At 39.0% G+C, this 22084-nt stretch overlaps 1 protein-coding gene across 1 annotated transcript in view; it reads left to right on the top strand.

Annotated features, from left to right (window-relative positions):
• Nucleotides 1-22084, top strand: part of COL14A1 (collagen type XIV alpha 1 chain) — a 243649-nt gene that overhangs the window by 181329 nt on the left and 40236 nt on the right. Inside the window, exons 37-40 of the mRNA XM_003256159.3 lie at nt 3627-3680; nt 7569-7664; nt 9154-9207; nt 9564-9617. Of these exons, the coding sequence (XP_003256207.1) occupies nt 3627-3680; nt 7569-7664; nt 9154-9207; nt 9564-9617 (258 nt within the window). The remainder of the gene's footprint in view (nt 1-3626; nt 3681-7568; nt 7665-9153; nt 9208-9563; nt 9618-22084) is intronic.

Genomic DNA, 22084 nt, shown 5'->3' on the forward strand with positions numbered 1-22084 from the left:
TTTTGTATTCTAAATAAAGCATAATAAACTAAGAAATAGTATCTTGAGCAGTATGTAATAAATTCTGTTTGATGATTGAACATACTTTGATTGTTTTCTCATTCATGAATTTACACAGTAGTATAAGTAGTATAATGTATCAATAAAACTGAAGGATCTATAGGAAGGCCTGGATAGAAAAATCATATTCTCTTTGCAAAAGCTAACCCTCTCATTGAAAAAATGAGTGTTTTCATCCACAAGTATCTGTTGAATGCTTGTCATATGCCCAGTGACAAGGGTTAAGGATGAGGTGGAAAGTAAGTTAGAAGTATAAAATGGTCCCTGGCTTTTAGACATGGTGCCTGTGACATGAATGTCTGTGAGATAAACAGTCTTGATTATTATTATTGGAATAAAATCTTCAGTTGAAGATATATTTGAATATATATTTGAATAAAATCTTCAGTTGAAAACAAATCATTTAAGATGCACAAACAAAATTAAAAAGTTGTGACAGACTGGGTATATTAACTGGGATAGACTAGGTTGTGAGAAACAGAAAATTTAGCTAACACAGTAGCATAAACTATGAGGACAATAAGACATTTATTGTTTGTGCAATAAAAGGTTTAGAGGCAGATGGTCTGAAGAGGGCAAATGAGGCTGCTAGACAACTTCATCAAGGACTTGTGCTTGCTCAAGCTTCCCATGTTGTTTTTCTTAGGTTTGCTGCTTCTTGATCAAATTGGCCAAAACTGCTTAACACAATGATTTCTGGTTGCTAAGAAAAGCCGAGAAAACAAGTATCTGTCTTTTTTGGCCTTTATCGTAGGGATAAAAGGGAGAAGGGGGTCAGAAAAGGCTTTTAGGTAGCCAGCCATAGTGTCTGACACACTGGGGGGAAACTATAATGAAGCATGTATGGGAATCTGATATATGGCACTTGATATTGGCATTGCAGATCAAGTAGAGAAATGATTGATATTCAGTGATGGTGCTGGGACATTTGGTTTTCCATGTAGAAAATATCTACAAACAAAAGTATATATAACATCTAAGTTTGTGTAAGTACACTCCATGATGTTCACACAACGACGAAATTGCCTAACAACACATTTCTCAGAATGCATTTCCATCACCAAGCAATTTATGACTTCATATGAAGAAGTTCTACTCATTAAAGAGAAAAAGACATGTAACCCAATAGAAAACTGAGTAAGGTGTATAAATAGACAGTCACAGTGAGAATAAATGCAAATAGATAAACTTACGAAAAGATACATAATCATAATAGTTTTCAGGGAAATGCAAATTAAAACAAGAATAAGGTTTTTTTTTAGCAATCAGCTTGATAAAAATGTAAACTTTGGTAATATTCAGGGTTGATTAAGATTTAAGGAAACAGGGACCCTCTTAAAGTATTGGCAGATCTATAAACTGGCACAGTTAGTTTAGAGTACAATTTGATAATATATCTGCAAATTTATCAACTTTCACTTACGATTCTACTCTTGGTATCTTCTTCTGAGAAATAGTAACAGTTTTACTTAAGGGATATGTAAGGATGTTAATTGAAGAGTTTTAAAAATTTGTTTTAATTTTTAATTTTTTGAGATGGAGTCTTACTCTGTCCCTTAGGCTGGGGTGCAGTGGCATGATCTCGGCTCACTGCAACCTCTGCCTCCTGGGTTTAAGCGATTCTCCTGCCTCAACCTCCCAAATAGCTGGGATTACAGGCCTGCGCCACCACGCTCAGCTAATTTTTGTATTTTTAGTAGAGATGGGGTTTTACCATGTTGGCCAGGCTGGTCTCGAACTCCTAACCTCAAGTGATCCACCCGCCTTGGCCTCCCAAAGTGCTGGGATTATAGGCGTGAGCCAGGGTGCCCAGCCTGAAGCATTATTTAAATGGCTGAAAATTGTGGGAATAAAACTACTTAAATTTCCAATAATAAAAGAATGGCTAAACAAACTCTTACATATCCAAGGTTCAGACAACTATGCAACAGTTAAGAATGAGTTAGATCTATGTGTGCTATAATAAAAAATCACTAAAGCATATTAAGTTGAAGTCATAACTATGTAAAAAGTGTGACATCACATATTTAAAACACACACAGCAAATAATACAGTAATACTATAGGCAGTATTTTCTATAGATACACATGCACATAAATAAAATTACATTTTGTAATTGTATTTTTAAAATCTGGAAGATGAGCAACTAATTGATAAAAAGGAAGAGTGCACGTAAATGTGTTTTTAAAAAGCTGAGGAAATTTTAAAGATCATCTGACCCGGAGTTTTCTTAAGTGATACAGTGTTCTGCTAATAGTGTACAGAATCCCTTTCAGCAATCCTGGACATAGCATTATATAAATTGGAATCACACAGGGAGAAAGTTATTCCATTTTCAATCATTTTTCAATCCTCCTGCTCAGGTGAAAGATAAATTCCGTCTAGTGCCCACATGGTCCTCCTAACACTTATTCGTCTCCCTTTTTATCAAAGAGCGAACTCTTGGCTCACAGACTTCAATAGAAACAGAATCTAACAAATTTTTTTTTTTTTTTTTTTTTTTTTTTTTTTGAGAGGGAGTCTCGCTCTGTCACCCAGGCTGGAGTGCAGTGGCGTGCTCAGTTCACTGCAAGCTCCGCCTCCCGGGTTCACGCCATTCTCCTGCCTCAGCCTCCTGAGTAGCTGGGACTATAGGCGCCCGCCACCACGCCTGGCTAATTTTTTTGTATTTTCAATAGAGACGGGGTTTCACCGTGTTAGCCAGGATGGTCGCAATCTCCTGACCTCGTGATCTGCCCGCCTCTGCCTCCCAAAGTGCTGGGATTACAGGCATGAGCCACCGCGCCCGGCCAATCTAGCTGAATTTAATAGCACTATTTATAGTGTATTGATTTCTAAGATTATCTTATAGTTTTAGCAAGTGATACTTTTTTCATTTACTGTAATGCTATATTTGCTTTTAAAATAAGTGAAATAGTCAATTAAGATATTCAGTAAATACACACATGTGTTTAGACACATATGAACATATATATACAGGGAGTATATATACATATATACACATATTATGTTTGTAGATATGTATCTATATAAAGAAAACTGCTATTAAATAATAGTCTAGATAATATGGCAAAAGTTTTGAAGGGAAATATGAATGACAACTTTCAGAAAGATGAAACTAATTGTCCTTTTGCTGTGTAAATAAAGAAAATTAGGTTGTTGCTACTTTCATGAGCTTTCTATAATTTAATTGGATCATCTCAAAGTTATGTTTTATATGTTATATATGTATGTTTTATAACATATCTAATTTTGATTAACAGTGTATTCTTTGGATCATTCGTAATGGTAGTCTTCTATAACCACTAAGTAAATAAAATCTTACAATTTTTCAATATTTAAAAAGGATTTGGCAAAGAAAGTTTTCCAAAACCATGAAATCGTCTGCAGCGCTGGGGCTGGGTGGTGAATTTCCAGTTAAGGATCATGATGAATGTATACTATTACACAGTGTGTTAGCCTTCACATAAAATAATAATAAGTTAATTCATACTATTAAGGAAAATGAATGAAATACACTGTTTTGAGATTTGTCTTTGAGCTAATACTTAACATCTGTTTGCCAGGGTGGTCCGGGACTCCGAGGACCAAAGGGCCAGCAAGGTGAACCGGGTCCAAAGGTAATGTGCATATTCTCTCTCTCTCTGTCTCATCTCTCTCTTTCTCTCTCTCTCATAAATAGCCATCATTTTGGAGCTAAATCTGACTTATTTCACCTTTGCAATGTAAAGTTCCTTATATTTTTATGAAAATTGTGCCTAACCCTTCTTCCTTATTTTAAAAGACTATGCTTTTAATCAAAAAGAATATTTAATAACTCAGTGAAAAGGAAGGCTTCTGGGTCAGAAATAAGAATGTCAATGTTCTGAGTGGTTTAGTCTCCAAGGTAGTTCTTTCAGAATTTGTACATTCTTCTCTTCCTCTACCTACAACAAAAACGTATCTTTAGAGGAATCATGCAGAGCCACAACTTGGCATCAGTCCTTTCCAGGTAATTTCTCAGGTTTTGGATTCCTCCTCCTCCACTGCACTATATATAATCAAACACACAACTCTGTTTTTCATTCTTACTGCCCAGGGTCATCAAATATGGTGGTTCAGGTTGTACACTGTACAAAGGCACCCGCCAAGAGACCAAGCCATGCCAAGCCATGTCAAGGAACACGTTTTTCTACTTTGCAGAAAGGCATCCTGAGGACTGGCAGAAGCCCAGTCACTAATGGAGTTCAGGCCTCACCATCTTCTCTCCAGCTCTTGGCAAATCTTCTAACTGGTCTTCTGTCCCAAGTGGCTTAACATTTCGATTGATTCTTCACATCTGCCCCTAGATTAATTTCCTTAAAGTCTATGCTGGATCATATCATACTCTTCAAAAACCTGCAGTCACATGCTGTTGCCTTCAGAATACCGTTCACCCCTTTGCCGAGGCATTTAAGGCCCTTTATAACTTGACTCCCATCTCATTTTCACCACGTTGCTCCACATGTTCTCCTCTCCATCCATCTTGCTTGACTTACTGCTCAATATGGTTTCTTATTAAATTTACATAACATTTATTCATGGGGAGGAGAACGTTGCAAGGCTTTTTACCATAAAATTGGAAACAGATGAAGCAAGGTAGAAGAAAATATTGGGATAAAAAAGAAGTAAATGAAAGAAGGCTAAAGACAATTAATCAGATACTACCCAATTCAAAATTCAGACCATAAGATGTCTCCTTTTTTGTTTGTTTTGTTTGCTGGGGCAGACTTGAGGTATCTTACTTGGCTCCGTTTTTTATGGTGCTGTAAGAAGGGCAGTAGTTGGAGGCCTCTTCTCAAGAAGGGTGCACTGGATCTTCCTCAGTTTCACCCAAAGGCAATGCCCCTCTGCTCCTACAGATTCTAGTTCCCTCCTCCCAGTGCCTCTATCAGCATGACCCCGGTGTTTTCTAACATGATCACTGGATGATCATTCTAATCATGAATATAAACGAGTTCGTAGATGTTTGGTGATCCCAAGACCCACCCATTTCCTCCAATTATCCATTCCCATAGGATGCTACTGATATGGTTATTTCTGTATGACGATTTTGATGAATCACAGATCCAAGTAAGTAGTGGTTTTTGGAAAAAGTCTTATTGGACAAAGGACGTTGACATGTCCACCAATGTGGACAGTGCGGGAGTAGATACCTTCCATACGGAAGCCCCAGTATGTATTATTTTTATTTTGTTGCAGCAAATAGAGAATAAGAATTTGGAAGAACAAAGCAACCCTCTTGTTGGTCTCTCCTAGTCATTTTTGCCTCATATTTTACAGGATAAAATGGGACCCCCTACTTTTTGCCCTTCTACTCTATTTGCAATTTCTTGATAATATATTATTAAACTCAGCCAGGCGCAGTGGATCATGCCTGTAATCTCAGCACTTTGGGAGGCCGAGGCAAGGTGGATCACCTGAGGTCAGGAGTTTGAGACCAACCTGGCCAACGTGGTGAAACCCTGTCTCTACTAAAAATACAAAATTAGCTGGGTGTGGTGGTGGGCACCTGTAGTCCCAGCTACTCGGGAGGCTGAGACAGGAGAATCACTTGAACCTGGGAGGCAGAGGCTGCCGTGAGCAGAGATTGCGCCACTACACTCCAGCCTGGGCAAGACAGAGCAAGACTCCGTCTCAAAAATAAATAAATAAATATTATTGAACTATTATATATTAAAATGATATATTATTAAACCATTGTAAATACTAAGTAATACATAAAAATTTCTTCCTTGCCGCCTCCATTGTATTTTTAAAAATCCAGCTCCCTCCCTCTCCCTTCTTATGCTATGCTCCTTGTAAGAATAGTTATCACTCAGTGCTTCCACACGCTCACCTCCCAAAGAATTCTCAACCCACATATGCTTCCTTTTCCTCTGTGAGTCCTATGAAAATTCTCTCATAAAAGTTCCTAATTACTTGCTTGTTACCAGTTCCATAGATTAGAGTTTAATTTTTCTTGAGATCTCTACAAAATTTAACATAATCAAACACTTCTTTGTTTGAAAATTTCTCCTCCTTTGGCTGTTTCTGTACCACAATACCACTCCATCTTCAGCCTCTTCCTAATTCTCGAGCTTTTTCATTTCAGATTCTTCCCCAGGTTTCTCTTTCTTTCCCTTCCACCTGATTATCATCTCATTTTTATCCACGTTCTATTTCACTCACTCAATACATTCTCCTTAATAACGTCACCTATAAATATATTTTCAACTACTCCAAAATCCATCCTAGCACAGACCTTGCCTAACTCCTTGGCCTGCTGGACATTTCCATGTGGTTTGTCCCAAGCACCTAAATCTTAACAAGTGTTAGTCTGCACTCATTATCTACCCACACTTTACCCCACAATGCCTTTTTTTCTGTACTCTTTGTCCCAAGTAACGGGTTCACCAATCTCACATCTAAGATGATACCCAGATGTTGGAGGTCCTAATTTAATAAAAGAATAGCTTTAGTTGAAGTCACAGAATGAGACAGAAGAGATTGAGGATAGGTTAGTTTTTGGGTCTAAGATTTCTTACATGGTTTAGTTTTAGTTAAACCGCAACAAGATCCAAGCTACAGAAGTAAGGGTTACAGAAATAAGGGTAAAAGGGATGTCTGATCCTGAAAAGAAAGGAAGTAAAATAGGCTGGGAGTGGTGGCTCACGCCTGTAGTCCCAGTACTTTGGGAGGCCGAATTGGGCAGATCACCTGAGGTCAGGAGTTCAAGATCAGCCTGGCCAACATCGTGAAACCCCATCTCTACTGAAAATACAAAAATTAGCCACGTGTGGTGGTGCATGCCTGCAATCCTAGCTACTCGGGAGGCTGGGGCAGGAGAATCGCTTGAACCTGGGAGCGGGAGGTTGCAGTGAGCTGAGATCATGCCACTGCACTCCAGCCTGGGCAACAGAATGAGACTCTGTCTCAAAAACAAAAAATAAGAAAAGGAAGTAAAATAATACTAAGCCTAGGGAAGGTCATTCAGTGGACATTGAAGGAGTTATAATGTGATGGCAGTGTCAAAGTGAGGAAGAAAGTGGAGGCTAGGTGCAAAGTTCTCAATAAATGCAGAGGAGTCCGCCTGAGGTAGGTGGTTGACAGTAGTGAAGACAGAAAGAATGTAGTTCATCTGGACGGTGTGAACCTTCCCAGACCAGGAGGGTGGTCCTGAAGCACTTTTACTTATAAATTTGTTATGGAGTGTGGGGGGTCCCATTACTTACATAATTGGCATAGCACTCTTATTTACAGAAGCAAAAGTAGTAATGATAATAATAAAGTTGCAGCAATCCCTGTGTGTTTACTCTTATGGTTTACTGATGACATTTTGCCTGGAAGGGTAAATCATTTGAGGCTTGATGTCTTGCTATCCTGAGTATTTCCTATCTTAGGAAAAACTATATAAGAAAATAAATTATAATTGTCCTAAGCAGAAATATTTTCTAGATGTCAGAGAGTCTAACTTACTTTTAGGATGATATTTCTCTGTTGCCTTCCAGGGACCAGATGGCCCTCGGGGTGAAATTGGTCTGCCAGGACCTCAGGGTCCACCTGGACCCCAAGGACCAAGTGGTCTGTCCATTCAAGGAATGCCCGTGAGTTGTGTTCATTCAGATGAGTTTTATTGTTATCTCTTTTCCATGAAGTTACAAAGAATGAACTTTTGTCTTCTGTGTCTTAATAATGAACCTCAGTCCCTTTGAAAGCAATGATGGAGTGTCATTTCACTAGTTGTGCCCTTAGCCATTTTTTTTGTCCAATGATGAAGGTCTTTTAACAAATAAGTACATGCATACTTATTGGAGATAGGTCCATCCACAAGCATTGTGTCTACAGAGGAAGAACAAAGCTTAGCATGTATAGCCCTTTTTCTCATTTAACTAAATTCTTAACGGATGTGATAACATTCAGAAAGTAACAAATGTTATACAAATTTAAGTTTTTTCATTATGTGTAGTAACTGCCGATATAAATTAATAAAAGCCATTTATTCATGATCCTTATCTCAAATGGCATCAAAGTGCAGTTTATGGACAGTGAGAGTTTTAGATTTTTAGATGGTGTACCTTATATAGCTACATTTCTTTGAAAAGTCATTTTGTACCATTGAAAAAAATTTAATTCCATTCGCCGATCTTCATTAATCTTACTATAGGGGTCTAGATTTAAGAATAAAACCAATTCTTTAATTCATATTTGAAGCAACCAGATCCTTTTAAGCACAATTTTTGGCAATCTTTCTGCACATATGATTGTGTCTGCCTAGCTGAGCAGTTTCTCCTACAGTGTTATTTTTACATTTTAGAAAGCATTAACGTGCCAATTTGTGTAATTACTACTAATAATAAACATTGGTTGAGGTCTTACTACATGCCAGATTCTGTGTTTGCTTTTCCTTTCTTATATTCCACTTAAGTATGTTTCTAGCCAAAACAAAACAAAACAAATCTACATAGATATGAGATTGTAAAATCCAAGCCGTAAATAATACTGAAATATTCAAGTCCGCCCTACATGTATTTACAATATTGGCCTTGCCATATTAGACTGTATATTCTATGTTAAAACTGTGCTGGTATATAAATATTCAGCTCCATAGGAATGTTTACATAAATGGCATAACATATGTGGAAAGTGAAATATATTCTGTTGGCCGGGCGCAATGGCTCATGCCTGTAATCCTAGAACTTTGGGAGGCGGAGGCAAGCGGATCACCTGAAGTCAGGAGCTCGAGACCAGCCTGGCCAACATGATGAAACCCCATCTCTACTAAAAGTACAAAAATTAGCCAGGTGTGGTGGCAGGCATCTGTAATCCCAGCTACTCAGGAGGCTGAGGCAGGAGAATAGCTTGGACCTGGGAGGCAGAGGTTGCGGTGAGCCAAGATCGTGTCACTGCACTCCAGCCTGGGCAACAAGAGAAGACTCCGTCTCAAAAAAAAAAAAAAAAGTATACATATATTCTGTTTAGACGTCAGTGCAAACGCAATTTACTGTGGAAAATATTTAAATAATGAGAGAGGGAAAAGAAAACGCTAAGAATTTACCTATGTGAACTTAACTCTGTATACTTTTGGATATTCAGGGAATGCCAGGAGAAAAAGGAGAGAAAGGAGATACTGGCCTTCCAGGTCCACAGGTATTATTTTTATTTTTTAAGTCTATTGCTGTCAGTCTACAACTTTGTCAAGGGGGAAAAAAAGCTGTAGCTTCTGAAGTCAGTTGTGATCTTGGTAAGTGTTTTCCATATTAAAGACTGCCTGTATTCACTTACCCTAAGCCCCTTTTGAGAGTCACACTGATGTTCCCCAGGTGGGCTCTGACAGGGAACATTCTTTGCCCATGAATAACTTCTAAGTCTGAATTCTAGGTTACAAAGGGTTCACCATTATGCTCTTAGGTTTGTTTGGAGGCCTTCATCTATTTCAGGGAAGCTGGGTGAGCGGATGACTCATTCCTGTGAACCTGACTCTTTTTTGTCCCTGTTCTACATAGGGTATCCCAGGAGGCGTTGGTTCACCAGGACGTGATGGCTCACCAGGCCAGAGGGTAAGGTCTTGCCCAAGGTTGGTTTTTAGCAAAGTGGTGACCTTTTCACCAGTTCACTCTTATTTTTGACAGGCTTCTATGTAAGGGAGTCAAGCCAGTTTTGCTTTTTGTTTTCTCCTGTTTATGTATATTCCACCTATCCTGCATCTGTTTCCCTTCACTGACGTCTTCTATGTTCATTACTTTGTCAAACCCTAGGAACTTTCATCAAACCTTCCCAAATTAGCACATCCCTTTCCGAGTGCTCCGATAACCTGCATGTAGTTTATTGTGTACATTGGTTTAGTAGGTTTCTCCAGTTCTTTCAGATCTTTGAGGCATAAATGTAAAGGAAATAAAGAACTATATGAATTAAAATTTAAATAGAATGGCTTTCTGTAGTATGGCTTACATGGCAATCTCCATTTATTTAATCCAGTTCAATTATTGGTTCTTTTCATCTGTTCAAGTGGACAGCAGTACAATAAAGTATAAAGATGTTCAGGAAAGGGATACACTGACATCTGGTATTTGTTTAGTCAATAAGGTTTTACTGAACCAAGTTTGAGGTTCTTGTTCTCAAAGAGTTTATAGTTTATTGGGAAGAAATATAACTAAATAAGAAACTTTTATTACATGCTATAATGGGAGCAGAGCCCTGTGAGAACACAAAGAGTGGATAACCAAGCTAGACTTGGAGGCTGGAAGAAGACTTCTCAGAGGAAGTACCATCTAGGCCGAGTCTTGATGGAAAGATAGAAGTCAGCCAGGTGAACAAGGAAAGGAAAGCTACTGCAAGCAGAGGGAGCAGCATATACAAAGAGGTAGAGGCAAGGGAAGGCGGGGCATTTCCAATATTGTACATCGTTTAGTATGGCAGGAGATTAGAGTAATTGTGTGTGTGTGTTGAATGCATGTGCACACATACTTAGGTGTGGGGAGATTGTTAAGAGATGAAGTTAGAGAGGTAAGTACAAATTCACTTAAATCATCTATTTTTTTCCAACTAAGGATTTTGAACTTTAACATGAAGGCGATAGGAAGTCATTAAATTTTCAGCAAGGGACACAGAGGCTGGTCTTCCTTAAACTGTCACCGATTTAGACATGTGAGCAGCTCCACAGTTTCTCTCAAGGCTGGATTATATAGAGTGGCGACCACTTAGATTCCATCCAGTGAAAGACAGCACATCTGGTGTTCATTGGTGTTTTTGGTCAAACTTACTAGGTTAGCAAACAAATGACTTGAGCACTCACTTCTCTACTCAAACAAGGCTTGCTTTTAGCTCAGGGTAGCTATACTGTTCAAGAATAATGAAATTGTTCTTGTTTTTTCTATAGAATGTAAATGTGCAACCCTTCTACTTCCCCCTCCCCTTTTTTTAGCACCAAACTTTTGTTTGCCTAAAATCTCAGTGTAGTCTCTGTTCATCAAATGGAATTACTCAGTCCGTGAAATATGTTTAGGTGAATATATCTAAAGAAGGCCTTCTGTAACAGTTAGATTTATGTAGCGTTCTTGTACATGTGGAAGGAGCGTCTAGAAATATTTATATATTTGGCAAAGGGCGCAGGCTAAGATCCTGTGTGGTTACACACCTGGATTCCTTCGTGATTCCTGAAGTTCTGAAAATGGCAATTCTAAAGATTTAGTTCGGTGAGTTTATTTGATTTATCTGTGCATGAAGTCCAATCTTGGCAAAGAACTCACAAATCAAACATGTTGGATTAGTGTTTGAATCATTTGGTTTTGGAATTCTTTCTTTTAACACCAATATACGAACACAGACTTTTTATAAATATTTTGCTATCCCTCCAAACGTGTGTTCCTCTACAGGATTAAAAGGCTTACAGCTGTAATAAAGTGATAAGATATCTGTAATTAGATTTTATTTTCCTTTCTCTTCCAATCTGGAAGTCAAACTTTTAGAGTATGTCTGATTCTTAATTTGAAAACATGTTAGGTGGAAGTGGGCTTGCTTTTCCAAACTGGATTTCCGAGGATGCTCATTCTTTATTGGGCCATGTTCAAAGAAAAGATCATATGAATCCTGTGATGATCTTTTAGAAGAGATATTTGAGGGCAATATCATTTCAATGTGCAACACAAGGGGATGCCAGTCACACAGAATAAAACATAATGGTGCCCCTGAAATTGTGTAACATGGCTGCCTTGCTTGAGGGAAGGACCACATATTTTTAATCAATCAGCCATGTCTTAATTGAGCACATATAATATGCCATGTGCTATGCTCAGCCTGGAAAGAGTTGTTCATTACTGCCTACAGAGAAGAATCCAGAAGAGGGAACTTCAGTGGCAGAGGGAAAGAGTTTGCATACTGTTTACCTAAAGGAGATGGAAGGAAGGGATAAGAGCATGGCTGTTGCCTGGGGCCAGAAAGACAAAAGGGTCTTCTCAGAGACAGTAGAGATGGAAAGAAGAAATGAAGGATGGATTAAAAATGGCTATTTAGGTGGCTCTGATCTGTTCAGTCAACTGATCTGAGGGCTTAAGGATAGTAAAGTTCTAACACAGTTAGATATTAATAATTACTGGGCAGGATTGTAAGGTAGAAGGCCCGGGACAATTTTCATGGTGGGAGACAGACCTTGGACACGAAGCACCCCAGAAGACATGCTGCATCGGAGGGCCAGCTCTCCCTGGTTCGGCAGTGGGAGAGGAGGTGCTGTTTATAGAATAAGTACAAACACCTTGCAATTATTCCTGCTCCACCTCTGGCTATTCTAAAAGGCAAAGCTGCATTTAGGGAAAAAAATAATTACAACAGTAACAACCGTGGCATAGAAAGAGAGCAAACGCAGGATGATGAGACTTACTGCTGAAATGACTGAGAAGACACTTCCAGAAAACTCCCCATTCAGGCTCCACTGTCCAAAAAATCAGGAAAGCAAAGCTTTTTATTTTCCTCCACTCTGAGCACTGAAGTCACTTAATGTTACTGTGCCTTTATTTTCCCAGTCCTGTGAGTAAAGCCTACTCTAGGGAAAGGAGGAGGAAGCTGCAACAAACATTTTCAATGATGTTCAATCGGCACTTTTAGCTCCTTGGACAGTGTAAGGAGTACATGAGTGTGGTGTGCAGTAGGAGTGGTGGGCTATTCCTTACTGCTCATTTTTCTTCCTTTTATATCTTTGCCTTCTCTTGTTTATTTACTTATTTTAATTTTAATTTTTAGAGATAAGGTCTCCCTCTGTGGCCCAGGCTGGAGTACAGTGGTGCAATCATGACTCACTGCAGCCTCAAACACCTGGGCTCAAGTGATCCTCCCACCTCAGCCTATCAAGTAGCTGGGACTGCAGGTTTGCACCACCATGTCTGGCTAATTTTTTAATTTTATTTATTTATTTATTTTTGGTAGAGATGGGGGTCTTGCTATGTTGCCCAGGGTGGTCTCAAACACCTGGCTTCAAGCGATTGTCCTGCCTCAGCCTCCTAAGGTGCTGGGATTACAAGCATGAGCCACAACACCTGGCCAAATCTTTGTCTTCTCTTATTGACAGCCACAAACTTAAAGCGCAAACCAGGTGCCATCACCTTGACTGAAAGCTTAGGGAACGGTTAGCACCCCTTTCCTGAAGCTGAAGCCAATAGTACCCCTGAATTTAGCCTAGAAGGAGAGAGATCTTAACAAATAATAAAAAGGAAAAGATGAAACATCTTTTCTTCTAATGTTTCTAGCTTATTCTGGCTTTTCCCAAGGGGAATCTTTGACTCTTAGAGGTAGCTCTTATTCAACTCTGGGCCTGAGGCCATAAGCGAGTCCGGTAAAAACTGGACTTCTTCACTGAACAAGTTGCAGCCTCTTGCTAGGCAGCCAGTAGAGTATAGGACCACACTTTAAAAAGCAATAGTGCAAGTTCATATTTCACAGCCAAATACATTGAGGCATTCAGTTTTCATTCCAGGCCATTCCAACAGAAAGCATTTTCGTCTCATCTTTCATTTGCACTGTAAATCTTGTCACTGCTCTCATCTCCTTCCTCTTCTTTTCTTGGTATCTGTGACTTCAGGACCTATCCTGTGATCTTTGAGCTCCTCTAATATATGGTGGCTTTCTCAGTCCCCACCCTAGACGTCAGGGTGGTCCTCAGGAAAACTAGGAAGAACAGGCAAGACATGGATTACTTCATGTTTCCAAGCCCTCACTTTCCTCAGCGGTAAAGTGGAAAAAATAATATTTGACTGCAGAGAATTGTCATGGAGATTAATTCATATAAAGCATTTCTCTATAAAAATGTGATTTTAGCTAATATTAGTATTCACTATTTTCAAGGTAAACTTAACAAGTCTGGACATTTATAATATTTTATAAGGCTTGTACTTGACATGTCGAGATGCCTTAAAAGACTGAAGAAATATAAAAATTCTTTTTTTAAGAGCAAGTTAAAATTTTTTTTCTTGGATTTCACCTCACAAGGACACCGGAAGCATGCTTCTAGATTATGCAGGTTTTATGTCTACAAAGGACATATTTGTGATGAATATCCCATTTCATCAAAACTGAGTTAGACTTGAAATGCACTTGAGAAATTGAACTTGAGTCAACTATCTGGATTTAATTTTTATCATAAGTGTTAAGCAGTGATGAAACATTTATCTAAGGAATATTTTGTTAAATACTAAGATTCATGGTAATTATTCCCTTGAGCATCTTCCTCCTTCTGAAGAGGATGTGTAAATACCATCACAAAACTAGTGGAGGGAATAATTTGATTTTCTTCTTTGTGGCTCTAGATGGGTTTTATAAAATCCCAAGAAAGCCTTTGCACAATCAGCCACAGTAATGATGGTATATGCAACTGAGACTAAACAGATTATTTTGATAAAAATAGGAGCAACCACTATCATTACTTACTGAATATGTGCAGGCGCTTTGCAAGTATGATGTTTTCTAGTCCTCAGAATAACTACGAATGCTAGGCATTGTTATCCCCATTTTACAGACAAAGAATCTAAAGCTCAGAAAACTGAAGAAACAATGCCACACAGCTAGTAAGTGTTAGAGCCAGGATTTTAATCCATCTGCCTGGCTCCTACACTTCACTCTTTCTTTCCACAAAATTATATTAGTAAAGATCACCATAGGATTTTGTTACTGTGAGAAAATCTTTCTCAAAAGAGATATTTAATAAGCAGGACTTCAACATGGAAGATGTCTCGCCCAGCATTTCGGGGGCAATAGGAGCCCAGTGTGGGTTACTATCTTGATGAAGTAGACACTGATACTTCACCCATAAAAATATGGTTTATTGATCACTTTACACCTTTACCTGGAGAGTGGCACACCTGGGCACATCTGAGAAGAGAACATCTACTAGGACTTACTAGTTTCCTGTTATTACTGACTATAAAGATACTTCTGGGTCAGGCGCGGTGGTTCACGCCTATAATCCCAGCACTTTGGGAGGCCGAGGCGGGTGGATCACGACGTCAGGCATTCAAGACAAGCCTGGGCAACATGGTGATACCCCGTCCCTACTAAAAATACAAAAAAAAAAAAAAAATAGCTGGGCGTGGTGGCACGCGCCTGTAATCCCAGCTACTCGGGAGGCTGAGGCAGGAGAATCACTTGAACCCAGGAGGTGGAGGTTGCAGTGCACTGAGATCACACCACTGCCCTCCAGCCTGGGCAACAGAACAAGACTCCATCTCAGAAAAAAAAAAAAGATACTTCTGAAATTGTCTTTTTCTGGGACACAGGCATGGTACAAATAGTAACATCTGCTTTGCACCCTAGTTCTAACGCTGTCCTTCAGCGTCGGGACTTGCATTTTATATTGGTAAACCAGCAGTTTCCTAACTTAAGTCATCAGGTTGTTGTTTTGTGTTTTAATATACAGATTCCTGGACTTCAATCTCAGAGATTTGGATACAAAAGGTCTTAAGCGTGACTTAGGAATGTATAGTTTTTAAAAGCTTAATGATTCTGATAACCAGCTAGATTTTGGAATTACTAGATAGTATATTGTGTGAGACCTACCGATGTCAAAGTGATTTCTTTGCTAGACTGTTGCTGGTACTTTTTTTTTGTTTTAATTCACTGAAGTCATCACTGCAGGTTACTAAAAATGTACATATGTTTATATTTATATATATACACATTTAAATTATAAATGAATATGTATATATTAAAAATAGTTTATGTGGACTGCATGTTCTCACTTATAAGTGGGAACTGAACAATGAGCTAACGTGGACACAGGGAGGGGAACAACACGCTGGGGCCTGTTGACGGGGGGTTGGGGAAGGAGAGCATTAGGAAAAATAGCTAATGCATGCTGGGATTGATACCTCGGTGACAGGTTGATAGATGCAGCAAACCACCATGGCACACATTTACCTATGTAACAAACCTGCACATCCTGCACATGCACTCTGGAACTTAAAATAAAAATAAAATAGTATATGTGGTACATATGCAAGATATGCAGGTTTGTTACATAGGTAAACATGTGACATGAGGGTTGGTTGTACAGATTATTTCATCACCCAGGTATTAAGCTATTAAGCCTAGTATACATTAATTATTTTTCCTGATTCTCTCCCTCCTCCCATCCTTCACCCACTGATAGGCCCCAGTGTGGGTTGTTTCCTTTTATGTGTCTGTGTGTTCTCATCATTTAGCTCCCACTTATAAGTGAGAACATGCAGAATCTGGTTTTTCTGTTCCTGCATAAGTTTGCTATGGATAATGGCCTTCAGTTCCATCCATGTCCTTGCAAAGGACATGTTCTTGTTCGTTTTTATGGCTGCATAGTATTCTGTGGTGAATATGTACTACATTTTCTTTATCCAGTCTATCATTGATGGGCATTTAGGTTGATTCCATGTCTTTGCTATTGTGAATAGTGCTGCAGTGAACCCACACATGCATGTGTCTTCATAATAGAACAATTTATATTCCTTTGGCCATATGCCCAGTAATGGGATTGCGAGGTTGAATGGTAACTCTGTCTTTAGGTCTTTGAGGAATCGCCACACTGCTTTCCACAATGGTTGAACTAGTTTACACTCCCACCAATAGTGTAAAAGCGTTCCTTTTTCTCCACAACTTCTCCAGCATCTGTCTTTTTATTTAGTTTTGTTTTTAACTTTTTAATAATAGGCATTCTGACTGGTGTGAGATCGCATCTCATTGTGGCTTTAATTTGCATTTAATGATCAGTGATGTTGAGCTTTTTTTCATATGTTTGTTGGCTGCATTTATGTCTTCTTTTGAGAAACGTCTGTTCATATCCTTTGCCTACTTTTTAATGGAGTTGTTTTTTTTTTCTTGCAAGTTTGTTTAAGTCCCTCGGAGATGCTGGATATTAGGCCTTTGTCAGATGCATAGTTTGCAAAACTTTTCTCCTATTCTGTAGATTGTCTGTTTAGTCTGTTGATAGTTTCTTTTGCTGTACAGAAGCACGTTAGTATAATTAGAGCCTATTTATCAATTTTTGCTTTTGTTGCAGTTGCTTTTGGCATCTTTGTCATGAAATCTTTGCCCGTTCCTATGTCCTGAATGGTATTGCCTAGATTGTCTTCCAGGGTTTTTATAGTTTTGGGTTTTATATTTAAATTTTTAATCCATCTTGAGTTAATATTTGTATATGGTATAAGGAAGGGGTCCAGCTTCAATCTTCTGCATATGGCTAGCCAGTTAACCCAGAACCATTTATTGAATAGGGAGTCATTTCCCCATTGCTTGTTTTTGTCAGGTTCCTCAAAGGTCAGATAGTTGTTGGTGTGTGGTCTTATTTCTGGGTTCTCTCTTCTGCTCCATTGGTCTGTGTGTCTGTTCTTGTACCCGTACTGTGTTCTTTTGGTTACCATACCTCTGTAATACAGTTTGAAGTCACGAAATGTGATGCCTCCAGCTTTGTTCTTTTTGCTTAGGATTGCCTTGGCTATAAGAATGAGATAATGTCCTTTTAACTAACATGGATGGAGCTGGAGGCCATTTTCCTGAGGAAACTAACACAGGAATAGAAAACCAAATACCACATATTCTCACCTATAAGTGGGAGCTAAAAGTTGAGTACATGTAGACACAAAGAAGGGAACAATGGACACTGGGACCTACTTGAGGCTGGAGGGAGAGAGGAGGATGAGGATCAAAAAACTACCTATTGGGTACTATGCTTATTACCTGGGTAGCAAAATAATCTGTATAACAGACCCCTGTGACATGCAATTTGCCTGTATAACAAACCAGCACATGTACCCCGAACCTAAAAAAAAAAAAAGTTTAAAAATAAATGAATAAGTAAATGAAATAAAAATAGTATATGTATATATATAATATATAAATAGATGTATATGTTTATCTGTGCATATATACATATATGTTTTTAATGTGTGTGTGTGCATGTTTGTGTTACTGAAAATTCCCCCATGTAACCCAATGCAAGGATTGATCCCCGATCTCTAGCCTGGAACAGTGTTTGCAGAGTGTGTGGCTTCTGGTTGCTTGGCCTCTTAATCTGGTGGTTGGTCTTAATCCTTTGCTGCAAGAAGCAGCCTTATTTCTTATGGCTAGCTGCCACACTAGTCTGCTTACAGAAGTCCAGAGCCATGCCACAGGGTTGAAATGGTGCAACGGGGGTTTCTTCAAGCATTTCTCTAACCCTGACTGCTTGAGCCTGGCCCGTTTCAACAAATTCATCTGTTGCCAGCTGCTTACAGACCCCGCTCTACCCAAGAGTGTAGCGTCAGTTGAATGACCTTAACAATTGGCCAGAATCTTAAAGTTAGTATCATGACCTACCATTGTCAGCTTCAAAGAAGATGTGAATGAAGAATATTACAATTGAGTCACTAGTTCTAAGCAGTATTTCTGCTGGCTACAGAAACAAGTATTCTCCTTTCTGACTTGATTTTCAGTTGCAACACTATTTGTGGGCAGATCAGTTTTTTTAGAGACCATAGGCACAGCACCTAGAAACTATAAACTTTTAAAGAGCCTACCAAAAAATGTTTAGAAACTTGAAAAAAACACATATATTTGTTCTACAGTATGGAAAAGAAAACTGCAAAAATGGAAATTAAGAAATGTTTAATTAAATGTCTGTATAACAATATGGTTTGCCAATTTCAGCCATGGTTACATTTAGTATTTATTCAAATATTAGTGATTTTGAAAGCAAATTGTGGGTTAGGTATACTTTTGCTGATAAATCATAGCCAACCATGACTTAATAAGTTGCTCATAGGCAAATGTTTTTAAAAACAAATTATAAAAATCCTTTCAAGTTTTTATAGCAAGAATTATTTTTAATGTGGACTATGGGTGCATATTAATATTTTGAGGTAGGAATATTAAGAAGGAAAAATGCCTAGAGCTATTCATGTTATTTAAAAAAATCCCTGTCTGTGGGTGATTAATTTCATGCATTTTTAAAAAAAGTCAGCCTAAGTGAATTCACATATTATGCTTATTGTTTAACCTTCTATTTCCTAATATTCATTGTACATTGCTTAATTAAGTGTTCTGCTGTTTGTTTGTTTGTTTGTTTTTGAGACTGAGTCTCACTCTGTTGCCTAGGCTGGAGTGCAGTGGTGCGATCTTGGCTCACTACAACCTCCACCTCCTGGGTTCAAGCAATTCTCCTGCCTCAGCCACTTGAGTATCTGGGCTTACAGGCGTAAGCTACCACTCCCGGCTAGTTTTTGTGTTTTTAGTAGAGGTGGGGTTTCGCCATGTTGATCAGGCTGGTCTCGAACCCCTGACCTCCAGTGATCCACCCTCCTCAGCCTCCCAAAGTGCTAGGATTACAGGCATGAGCCACCGCACCTGGCCACGTGTTCTGCTTTATATGAGAATGCTTAATCTCTAAACATACATCTTAGATTAGCTCCCTGGTGTAAAATGGAAAATTTATAGATATAGAAAGGTTTCGGGACATGCAAGTTCTTTTTTAGCTGTTAATAGTTGAAGATCATTCAATGAGCTTTGATTATAGTTAAGCTGAATGACAAAGCTAGAATTTTCCCATTAATTTACCCTACAAAATGCAGATATTTTACAAAATTTTTCTTTTCACCAAGTTTATTGCTTTTATATTAAAAGCTTCTGCTACTGCTGCTCACCCTGAAATGAAGATGTGAGACGAAGGGCCTGAACCCTGCTCTTTTAAGAGTTGACTGGCTTGCCCAGTGAGAGCTGTAACATGCAGTGGTGTGTGAATAGGGAGACTCATGCCGTGGACCCAACCATTCTGATTACTTGACTTAAATTCCACCACTTCTGTGAAAATGTCTCTGTGTCCCCAAGCCTGGGTTAGGTGCTCTTCCTAGATGTTCCCATTGGAACTCTATAGTCTCTCAGCATAGCACACTGTTGGTTTCTTTTCATTGTTTGACTATCCTCAAACCTGTAAACTCTTAGAAGAGTGACTGTCTTGTTCATCATTGTCTACCTAGAGCCTAGCAGAATCCCCAGCATGTAGTACCTGTACAGGTATTTCTGGATAATATGACAAATGCAAGGCTAGCAAATAAAAAATCTTTCAAAGGCAAATTTACTGGTGTCATTCAAGAGTTTAAAAATAAAACTATTTTATGAGATGGAAAGTGTGAAGATCTTTAATTTTCTAGGGTTAAGAAGAAATTTTAGAAAAAATGGCTTTGTGTTTTTGAAATGGTGTTAAGGCTAATATCCTTTTAGTTATCACAATTTATAATATGAAAATTTAATTTGAGATAAAGCAAGCAGATAACTCACAGTAGACTTAAAAATACCTTTGTTCTTGGTTGGGTGCAGTGGTTCATGCCTGTAATCCCAGCACTTTGGGAGGCCGAGGCAGGTGGATTACTTGAGGTCAGGAGTTTGAGACCAGCCTGGCCAACATGGCAAAATCCTGACTCTACAAAAAATACAAAAATTAGCCGGGTGTGGTGGTGCATGTCTGTAATCCCAGCTACTCAGGAGGCTGAGGCAGGAGAATTTCTTGAGCCTTGGAGGCAGAGGTTGCTGTGAGCCGAGATTGTGCCACCGCACTCCAGCCTGAACGACAGAGTGAGTGAGACTCTATCTCAAAAAACAGAAACAAAAACAAAAACCCACCTTTGTTCTTGAACAAATTTGTTCTTTGTTCTTGAACCATTATATCTAAAAGTGTTTAGTTGTTCATGACAGTCCATGAAAAAAGTGCCAGAATAAAATGCATTGTAGTGGATGCTGTTGGTGCCCCGATTGGACCCCCTTTACTTGGCAGGTGAACTACATCACCAGCTGCTATGGTGCTGACTGCTAACAACTCATAATTGTCCCCTTCTCAAGATAATTGCCCTTGGAAATGTTATCTTGGCCCTCAGTCAACGACTAACTGATTTGGTTCATAGACTCTTACTGTGAGTCAACTCTGATGTGTAATTCACACTCCAGAGCTCCCCATGGGATCAGGCAGAAGTTTAGATAACTCACTACCTAACCTCTTCCCTGTCCCTACCCCGCTTCCTTCACTACCTTACAGGTTTCTTCCAAGAATACTCCTGCAATAAGTCAAATACACAAGGATCTGGGTCTGCTTCTAGGATACTAACCCTAAGCTTTTACTAAAATAAAATTTCAGCTTCTGAGAGTAGGATGACTCCTGATGTCTTTTCAACTTGCTTGCAGACGGTTCAAGAGCAAGGAGAATGACACCAGCATTCCCCTCACCTATACATTTCCAGACTCATTGTACGTGTGATTCACGCTTATTTCTTCAATATGATAAGTAAAGCAGGAGCATCAATCTTATTCAAATTAAGTATTTATTAGTGCAGTACCTTTTTTTTTTTTTGAGATGGAGTCTTGCTTTGTCACCTACTGGAGTGCAGTGGTGCAATCTTGGCTCACTGCAGCCTCCACCTCCCAGGTTCAAGTGATTCTCGTGCCTCAGCCTCCCAAGTAGCTGGGATTACAGGCATGAGCCATCAAGCCTGGCTAAGTTTTGTATGTTTAGTAGAGACAGGGTTTCACCATGTTGGCCAGGCTAGTCTCAAACTCCTGACCTCAGGTCATCTGCCCACCTCAGCCTCCCAAAGTGCTGGGATTACAGGCATGAGCCACTGCACCTGGCCACGTGCAGTACCTATTTTGTGTCAGTAATGTGTTAAGAAAGTTTTAGGAATGTAGCAATGAATAAAACATAATTTTCTGCCTTCAAAAGAAGAAGAGAAAGAAGAAATTCCAACTTTTGAGAATACTGTTTAGGTAGAACTTAAAGCAAACAAACATCTTATCCAGTCTCTGCATTATTTGTTTTTTTGAGACAAGGTCTCACTCTATCACCCAGACTGGAGTGCAGTGGTGTGATCACAGCTCATTGAAGTTTCAACCTTCCAGGCTCAAGCAATCCTCCAGAGTAACCGGGACTACAGGTGCAAGCCACCACGCAGAGCTATTTTTTTATTTTAATTTTTTTTTTTTTTTTTTGGTAGAGACAGGGGTGTAGGGGTGTCTCTGTGTTGCCCAGGCTAGTCTTGAACTCCTGGGCTCA

The sequence above is a fragment of the Nomascus leucogenys genome, chromosome 16, assembly GCF_006542625.1.
Source record: "Nomascus leucogenys isolate Asia chromosome 16, Asia_NLE_v1, whole genome shotgun sequence".
Lineage (NCBI taxonomy): Eukaryota > Metazoa > Chordata > Mammalia > Primates > Hylobatidae > Nomascus > Nomascus leucogenys.